This window comes from Eubalaena glacialis, chromosome 2, assembly GCF_028564815.1.
Source record: "Eubalaena glacialis isolate mEubGla1 chromosome 2, mEubGla1.1.hap2.+ XY, whole genome shotgun sequence".
NCBI classification, from domain to species: Eukaryota; Metazoa; Chordata; class Mammalia; order Artiodactyla; family Balaenidae; genus Eubalaena; species Eubalaena glacialis.
Window position 1 is genome coordinate 51799915 of NC_083717.1, and position 9706 is coordinate 51809620.

The 9706-nt window shown below is 53.4% G+C and overlaps 1 protein-coding gene across 3 annotated transcripts in view; it reads right to left on the reverse strand.

Moving 5' to 3' along the window:
• Window positions 1–9454, reverse strand: part of ADAMTS17 (ADAM metallopeptidase with thrombospondin type 1 motif 17) — a 364035-nt gene extending 354581 nt beyond the window's left edge. For all 3 annotated transcript variants that reach the window (XR_009699355.1, XM_061179999.1, XM_061179998.1), the window contains exons 1-2: window positions 9296–9454; window positions 8459–8829 (exon numbers count right to left, since the gene is read on the reverse strand). Coding sequence is in view for 2 of the 3 variants with exons in the window: in XM_061179999.1 (XP_061035982.1) it covers window positions 8459–8829; window positions 9296–9374 (450 nt within the window). In the remaining variant the exon portion in view is untranslated. The remainder of the gene's footprint in view (window positions 1–8458; window positions 8830–9295) is intronic.
• Window positions 9455–9706: the final 252 nt, after the last annotated feature.

The following is a 9706-nucleotide window of genomic DNA, read 5'->3' on the forward strand; positions in this document are numbered from 1 at the left end:
TGGGAGGGAGACGCAAGAAGGGAGGGGATATGGGGATATGTGTATATGTATAGCTGATTCACTTTGTTATAAAGCAGAAACTAACAAACCATTGTAAAGCAATTATACCCCAATAAAGATGTTAAAATAAATAAATAAATAACATCTAATTAGTAAATTAAAAAAAAAGCCTCGGTGCAGAAGTCCTTGATGACCATCAGTGGAAACACCTGTGGTTGAAATAAAGTTGGCAGATACAGCACAGTGCATGGGATGGGCCCCAAGCTGTAGGAGGGCCGTGCTCCCTGGGGGACACGCTCAACCCTGACAGGGGCCAGAGTCTTCCTGAAATGCTCAGGCTCTGGGAGGTTAAAGGCCCCCTTGAGTCTAGCACTTTCAAAGCCAGTTATCATTCACTCAGCCTAGCATACAAGCCGCAGGGTAAAGACCAGTTAGCCAGTAGTTCTAATGTGACACAATATAGGGAGAATCTCACCTTAGTGAGAAAGCCTACAGGTACATACATGCACACACACAAGCATGGTCCAGCCCCTTGGGGGAGGTTTTGTTTTAGAAGGTCTTTTTTGGAGGAACCCACATGCTGGTTTCCATCCATTCAGGAAAGAGAATGGCAATGCTGGTGAGAGACAGACACATGGACTAATGGGCTATACTCTATCTGGCAGCCACTTGCCCTCTTGGGAACTTACTTTCAAGCTGGCCTGTGGCCAAGAACTGGGGGGAGGGGGCAGGGCACAGCCCTCCCCATCAGGAGCTACCACAAGGAAGGAACTTACCCCTGCCCCCTCCAAGTGCTGTCACTAGGCACCCTGAAGCCTCACTAATACTCACCGGGTCATCACAGTGATAAATGATAAAACGTTCTGTTGAAAAGTGCCGCTTGTCACCACCTCCCCCTCCCCCCCGTGCCACAAACACACACACACACACACAATCTCAGCCCAGGATAAAAATTTGTCAGCCCTCTTGATCCTTCCCTGACCTTCCTTCTCCCTTCCCTCTCCCCGGTAAAAAAAAAAAAAAAATCCCCCTTCCCTGGCACTCTATGTCCCAGCCCACTACCCCCTGTGTTATGGGGCATCTGTCACAACCTAAAAAGTAGTTTGTTCCTTTGAGGCAGGATCGGAATTATGCCTTCTTATTTTTCCAATGTCTGCCACATAACAGTTACTCAAGAAAATGTGAGTGAACTGGACTGTAATGGAATGGATTTGAATGGAATGGAATGGAATGAACTGGACTGGACCTGCTTGGAATAGAAGGCAATAGCATGGCCTTCCCGCAGTCCCCCTTGCTCAGAGGTCCTCGTCCCTGGCTGCACACTGCAGTCACTTGGCAAGCTTTGAAAACTCAGGCCCAGGCCCCACTCCAGGCCATGTGAATTAGAATCCCTTGGGGTGAGACTCAGGCACTGCTATTTTTTTAAAGCTCACCAGGAGATTTCCATGTGCAGCCAGGGTCAAGAACCACTTCCCTAGCTTTTAACTGGGTGCCAGAGATGCTTGATTCCAGCACGTGGAAGTACCTTGGATGCAGACTACCTGCACCAACCTGGGCCTTTCTCTGTGGAGCTCTGCCCTGGCTTCTAGCACATTGCTGCCCTGTGGCCCCAAGAGCTAAGCAGGGTTGCTTGGGTTTGCATTATTCCTCTGGTCACCATCTATGCTGAGAAGTGAGACACAGGGAAATGCTCTTCCAAGGCCTCCCCACTCCACAGATGGCAGCGAGGAAAAGCCTCAGGTTGCATTAGATGCAAGAGAGCTGCAAACTCCATCTGAAGAGAACTGTGGGGAACTAGATGCCTACGGCAGACAGGACTGGAAGCCCTGAGGCCACTTGGTTTTAAAGCAGACAACAATCCTCAATGAAATGGTGCTCTCAGAAGAGAAATCTTACATCTTCTAAAATTTGGTATCCTACTAAAGAAGTTTGGGTCAAATAAAGTGTATCAGGTATAACCTGATATTATGACAGTTATGAGTGGTTCCCTTTCAATTCTCTTTGTTCTGGAAGCTGGCTTTGAAGGGTTTCTGTGCTGCTTTAAGAGAGCATTATAAACTGGGTATTGTTAATCCCACCCCACCCCCTGAAGCAGGACTAGCTCTCCTGCAGCTGGAAAAATGTGTGAAGGTCAGAAAGATTTGTACCACTTCCTAACATGAACACAACTTCTCAGCATAATGCGGCAAATGCTTTTAGGATAAAGAAACCCTGTTGTATCCATGCTCTGGAGCCATCTGATGCTCTGTCCTTCGTTTGAGGGGACCTGCCTCGTGACTGCTGACCTCACCATCCTACAAAGGCCACACTGGGATTTCAGTGCCCAGGGAGCCCTCCAAGCCTCTCCTCTTCAGGAGACTGCGGCTCCCGGGTTCACTGGACCAGGTCTTAGACCTTCTCCCCGTGGACAGGTGACCGTAGGTGGTTGGAGAGGCAGAGCAAGTCTGCTCTCAGGAAGGAAAAACAATCCTGTGATTGCAGGCCCTCCTGCACCTGCCTCTGACTTTCTGGGGGGCCTCAGCAGAGTTTGGGGGGCTCGAACCTGTCCCAGGGAAGGAGCATCCTCAACCCGGCATAGGCGTGAGGGGCTTCCCAACCTCCACGGGGAGTGCCCCTGCCCCTCCCAGAGTGCCATCCAGAGCCCCCTTTTCAAAATCCTGCTGCTGCCTCTGCAAATGTCAAAGGCCTGAACACAGATTCTTGGTCTTCGTTCCAAAGCCAGACTCCCCCTTTCCCATCACTAGATAAGAGTCACAGACTGTCAGCTCCTCCTTCAGACCCCCTCTCATGTAGTCTTCCTTCCTTTCCATTTCCACCATCCAAGGCTTGAGACCCATCACCTCACCCCTCCAAATGCTCTCCTGCTTCAGTCCTCCCCACACTTCTCCGACCAGGGGCTCCTCCCCGGTCAGTAGCTAGAAATGCCCCCCCATTGCCTCTAGGCCAGTGATCCTCAAAATGGTCCCAGAACAACAGCAGCAGCAGCAACTGGGTACCTGTCAGAAACTCAAGTTCTCAGGCCCACCCCCAGACGGACTGGATCAGAAACCCAGGAGGTGGGGCCCAGCAATCAGTGTAACAAATCCCGCAGGGAACACTAATGCCAGCTCAAGGTTGAGAACTACTGGTCCAGGATAAATTATAAATGCCTTAAGTTGGCACCCAGGGCCCCGCCTCATCTAATCCAGACACCTGTCCATTCAGTTCGTCACCCATCTCCATCCCACAGTCGGCTCGTGGGCCCCTTACCTCGGGAAGGACCTGGCTGGGAGGCTTTGCCATCACTCCTCCCACCTAGAACCTGAGGCCCACTCCCTTCAGCTCTACCCGAAGGACCTGCCCCACCCCACCAGACCCCAGAGCCACCCCCTGCTCTCCCCACCAGCCACCCTGCAGGCTCCAGCACACCTTCCTTCCCCTGCGAACCCGGACTGCCTTCCGAGACAGGGCCCACATCGTATTTCTCTTTGAGGCTCATTGGGAGCCTACCAGCGGGTCCTACACATGGCAGCTGTGTGATAATGATCTGTTCATTTAGTCAACTATGTTGACTGATTGCTTGATTTATAACTGGAAAAGCCTGGGAATGGCCTATGGGGCAAGAGAAGAAATGTGTTTTCAATGCCTTAATGTGCCAGGCTCTCACTAAATGATTTTGGACTTTATCTTACTTCATTCTCTCAACAGCCACACAAAGCCAATGTTATTTACCCTTGTATGGCTGCAGACAGGGAGGTTCAAAGGAGGTAAGCAACTTGCTCACGATCACAGCCCGGAACGGCTGTGCAGTCTCACTTGCTAAAGAACAGGAGCGTGACGGTGCATCTGTGTGCCCATGTGCAGAAGTGTGCACGGGGAAAGGTTAACCGCTGACTCCGAGTGGTTCCCTCAGACATACTGGCTGCAAAAACATCTCCTGTTGCACACATCCAAGGTCAGGCAGCTGCAGCACCTCAGAGTTCAGGAAATAAGCTCCAAGAATGCAATCAGTCTAAGAAGACGTCTTCAGTTCATCATCCCATCTTGTATTTCTTTTTCTTTTTTAAAATGTTGCCGACTAAATAAAAGTTCAGGTGGGAAAATCTAGTTAGGTACCCTAGGTAAATAATGAGGTAGGGTTAAGTATCCTAGGTGACAGTCATGGGCAACCTGATGCCCATGAGCGATGGGTATAGAAAGTCACCGTGAGGCAGAGTGAACGTCCTTCCAGAGGAGGCGGTGGGAGGCCTTAGAATTCTCTGCTCCAAGTTCTCCCCTTTAATTCTTCCACACCCCAAATTTCACAACTGTTGTTCCCTTCCTACTTTCCTTAACATCCACTCAATTCTTTTTACAAAGCTTTAAAAAATATACTTTGCATTTTCCAAATATATTTATGCTATGCATGATAAATTCTTCAGTAATATTAATTGTTGAATGACTAAGGACTATGTGCCTTCCCCACACCTGTATCAATATAATGATGCAGGATAACGTGGTTTGGTCTATTTGCTCCCTTTCAAATGGTCTCCACATCATATACTTTTTGCCAAGACCAATTCCTACTCAGCTGTCAGTGATCAAGTGATGTTGCATTAAAAAGCTGGGCAATTTTGGGTCAAGGAAAAGTGAGTTGGGTAGCTCTAAAGGGAAAGGCAGCAACCTCCCAAACCAGCTCCTTCATCGTTGAAGTCAGGCTGCCCTCTTGAGAACGCAGTCCCCCAACTCTTCTAAGCCACCTGCTCACTGCCTGGCTGGACTCAGCCCCCGTGTTCTTACCTAGACTACACTTCTTCCCCTATGGGAAAGGTGAGCATTCTTACAAAAGCTCCCGAACAGACTGGGAAGAAGAACTATGGGAACTAAGACTGTAGGGAGCAGCACAGGTGAAGGACTACCACAAGGGCCCCCTGCGCTGCGGTCAGGCACCAGACAGAGCCAGGGCAGCTGGGCCATCAGGATGCCAGTGAGCAGCCTGGGTGAGACAGACCACAAGCCAGCCTCCTGCGGAGCATGGCTGTGACTCCAGAGAAGGCACGCTGGGACTATCCCTGACCTTCTGTCCCTCCAGGGTGGCCTGGAAAATGGGCCACAGCCCAGAGCTCCTGGCTGTCCTCTCTGGTCCCAACATCTCACCCATAGTGCACCCCTGCAGGCCGCGGCCTCGGCCAAGAAGGGGTGGACAGACTCTGGGCGGTGGACTCCCCTGAGCTCAGTATTCATGAAGGAAGAGTGGCCACTGCTCAGCAGACCAGACCCCTCCTCTCTGTCCACCTCTCCTCACGTGTGGGGATGAAAACAGCCCCTCCAACCACTCATTTCAGACAAGCAGCATAGAGAGTCTTTTCAGAGACTGACACTCACTCTATCTCCGAAGTTCCACCTCCACTGCCTGCTCTGGTGAACTTTAACCTGAAGTTTCTTCGAATTCTGCTGGCCTTCCATGATCTGGTCCCATTCACACGAGGCAGCTGATCCAAACTCACATAAATCCTCTGGGAGGAAAAATACCTTCCTCATATGCCCAAAGTTCATCGCTTTGAAGTTATACGGTTACAGAAACTCTTCCAAAAACCTATGTTATGTCTGAGGACTCTCTGAAATGTAAATAAAATGAAGATGCATAAACATAAAACAGTTAATACCTGAGCCCACGGTCTCTGAAGATCCAAAAAGTGCAGGTTGCACAGCTTTTCAAGATAAGATACAGGGTAAATGCCACAGACCCGCCCCTCTGCCCCCTGTCAAAAGCGGGGCGTGGGGAGGGAGCAAAATGGAGCATGAGATTTACTTCCCCTGACCCATAAACAATTAAGTAATGATCTAATCATGCATCTCCTTTAAACAGGTACCAAATGTCTCTGGAGACAGACAGCACAGGGAACAGAGCCTGCATGCCCTGCCCCGCAGGCAACACTCCTCACTAAGCCATTCTGGAGATGTGAGATGCAGCAGGATTTAATTCATACTCAACATCGGAATAAAGTTTTATTGAACACAGCCAGGTCCATCTGTTTCTTTACCTTCTATGGCTGCTCTTGCACTAAAAGGGCAGTGTTGAGTAGTTGTGACAGAGACCATATGGCCTGCAAAGCCTAAAATGTTTACTACTTGGTCCTTTACAGAAAAAGTTTGCCAACCCCTGCTCTACATGATTCTTTAGACACAAGGAGGCTTTGGAATGCTCCCAACTGTGGGCACCAAAACTCATCTACTGGGCATCACTCCTCCCCTACACCTCGTGGTTGAGCCAGTCCTCAAAAACACACAACACACATGCCACATCTCTATGGTGCTTCCACCGTGGTCCAGAAGGACTAACACTACACTACCGCCCAGCTGAACTGTCTCAAGCACATTGGGGAACCAAAATCAAAGTGAGGTGGAGTGCGATGCAAACCTGGTTAGCCTATGTTCCTGTTGCTTTCTTTTCTAGAAAGGCAGGACCACCTTACCACCAAGAGGTCCATTCCAAATCACCTGCTGTCTCTGGCCTCCTGGCCTTCTGCCCTTTCTCTATAGGGTATACTTAGGAAGAAATGTCCAATGTCCAGCTTACACAAATGGGATGATCAAGGCAGACTAAACAACAGAAGTGTCTGCTCAAGCAGAAATTTAAAATCTAAAGTCTTAGAGGTCCCTCCGCAGCTGGCACACACTGAACTCAGCCTCTTGGCCTCGTTCCTTTATCTAAAGCACAGCGCCCTCACATGGTGCCAAAGGGAAGGACAGTCTTCCTGAAAACCTGGAGGACAGAAGGGAACTCTCCCTGCTCATATGCCATCTGTGAGAGGGCCCAGCACTCACTCCGAGGATTTTAAATCAATGTTATCCAGATTTCCACCCTCAGCTCCTTCACAGATAGCGCCTTGCTGGAAACTTTACACCAAGAAGTATAAACTCTGACCTCCACAGAAACTCACTAAACCGCAGCAAATGGGATTCAGATGTTTCCATGTTCAGTACAGTGATGTGACCTAAACTTTAAACACTTTGGCAAAAACAGGAAAAATGATGTGGGCCTTCCAGTCCCTCCCAGAACATGATACAGCCTTGACCCAAGTCCTTCGGTGACCTGAGCCTTTTTCACCCCTACTTAAGCCTCCTCACCCATAGCCCACATTCCCCACCCCTGTTCCACATTAGCTCCTACTAGGCCCCCTCCACGGTCCATTTTCCTTGTTTAACCAAAGAAGCCAATTTCTCCCAGCCCAGCAAAAGGAGATCACATTCTGATGAGGACTCAAAAAATCCTAAAAGGGAAACTGGTGAAGGCCAAGTCTTGGGAATTACTCCCCAAGTTCCCCTACACTGCTGGAAAAAGAGCAGAAGTCTCATATAAAGACTTGGACCCTCAGGGTTTCTGGCTTTGTTGCAGATTCGTGCCAACTTGTTGCACACTACGTGGATAAGAGCTAGAGAATTCTAGACAGTGGAGCAAGATAAGGTGGAGGTGGGGGAAGCAGTTTCTTGTGCCAGGGAAGGACAGACACAAAAGAATATCAGAAACCACTTCCCCAGAAAATAGAGGAACATTCTCTGAGCCCATCCCAGGCTCTGACGGGTGGGGGCAGCCCATCTGCCAGCCATCTGCGCTCTATGGGGGCACGATGGAGAAGCTGGGAAGTGTTTGTCTGGGCATCAGGGTAGCCAAGTGAGCCAGTGTGAGCGCAGGCAGGGTAGAGGCGCACAAGAACTTCCTCCGCCCCTCGGAGCACTGCCACGGGTGCCGCAAATGCAGCAGGGTGGGGTGGCGGAGGAATTACTGCCACATCGAGGGAGCTTCTGGGGATGACATTGCTCATCACCAATGTAAGCATTCCTCAGGCCTGGCTGAGGGCGAGTGCCAGACAAATGTCTGCTTGCAGTGTAAGGTAAAAATATTAGAGACACCCTCCCTCTCCTGCTTCTCACGTTTCAACTAAGAAGAGTAGGTTAGTGGCCTGTCGGGGGACCCCTCCAAATATCCTTTTCTGGGTACATAAAGACTCAAAAGGACAGAAAGGAGGTCAATGCTCCATCCCCACATCCAAGAATAGGTGAGCTGTACACATATAGATAGGTGTTCCCCATGACACGCACACATACACACCTGTGCAGATGCAAATAGCGTTCTCTCTACACCTGGGTCAAGCGCACCTCTCAGTCGAGGGGCTTGACGGATTTCATCTCTGCTGAACATGTGCTCCCTGGGCGGGCTGCGGCGTATCTCGCTATGCAACCCCATATCGGCGCTGGCCTGGCGCACCTCTGAGGCTTAGGACGGCCAGTGGAAGGCACTGGATAAAATAGGTCGCTTCGCCTTTCTTGCTCTCTGCTCATAGACCCTCTGGAAGGTTGGGGGGGCTCTCTCCCGCCACCGGCAGAGCACGCCGGAGGCCCCACCCCAATCTCAGTCCTCCCCGGGGACCACCCCTCACCCCCACCCTCGGCGCCGCGACAGATCGCCAGGCAGACCCGGAGGGGGAGCGGGCAGTACCAGGCCGCCGGCGGCGCCGCAGGCGCTAAGCGAGACGAGGGAGCCGGGGTAGCCGAGCACGCTGCCAGAGTAGAAGCACAGCTCTGTGGGGCGTCCGCGGCGCCCGGCTGCGCCGGCCTCCTCCACCTCGAAGCCGCCGGACAGGAAGCGCAGGTCGCGGCGCAGCTGCAAGTACAGATCGCGCCCAAAGGCCGGCAGGTGCAGCAGCAGGGCGCGCTCGCCGGGCCGGGCGCGCGGGACGGCTGGGGGCGCGCGGGGGCGCCGGCGCCTGCGGGGCCCTGGAGCGCCGGGCAGCGGCGGCAGGTGCACGTCTTCGGGGAGCACCCGCCGCGGGAGCACCACCTCCACGTCGGCCGCCGCGTCGCCGACAGCTGCGGGGAGAAAGGAGACGCGTCAGCGCGGCGGGGCCCGCCCTCCGGCCCGCCGGGCGCGGGGTCCAGCACTGGGCATCCAGCGCCAGCTCGGAGACAGCGCGGCCCCGAGCCGGCGCGCTCTTCCATTCTCTCGCCCCAGCACCTCCATGCCAGCCAGAGCCTCCGCCCGTGCCCCGCGCCACCCCCGGAACGGTCTCCGGCGCGGCCGCCCGACCACCTCCGGGGACGCGGCCGCGGCATCGGCGTCCGGAGAACCGGCGGCGGCGCGGCCTCCCGGCAACCGCCCGGAGCCCAGTCCTGCGGCCCCGGCCCGCGCCCCCTCGACCCCGGAGCTGCCAGCGGTTCGCCGCCGGAGCCGGGCCGCGCGGGCAGGCGGAGGCCGCCAGGATGCCTCCGGAGGGCAGGAGGAAGGTGGCCGCGAGAGGCACAGGCGAAGAAGAGGCAGTGGGAGAGGGAGCGCTACCTGTGCCCGGGTCCAGTCCCCAAACCAGCAGCAGCAGCAAGGGCAGGACGAGAGGAGGCAGCAGGGCGCCGTCACACATGGTACTTGGGAGGAGCAGCCCCCCCCGGACAGTCGCGGCGGAATAGGAGCGCGCGAGACGGCGGCGCCAGCCGGAGTGAGCCCTCCAGTCTTTGGAAAAAGTAATTAGCGCTGCGGACAAACCCAACGTGGTAAATCCCAAGCCCCGCCTTCTCCTCGGAAAACGGGAGGTGATTGGACTCTCGCTTTCCCCTGCCCCGCCTCCCCCTTCTCTATTGGCTAGTGTGGGTCTAAACCAGGGTGCGTAGTTAGGTTGCAAGCACTTTCTTACACGTGGTTTCTGGGCAGTGGCGGGGACTGGACACCAGGTGGCGCAAGGGAGCCGTCTGGAGC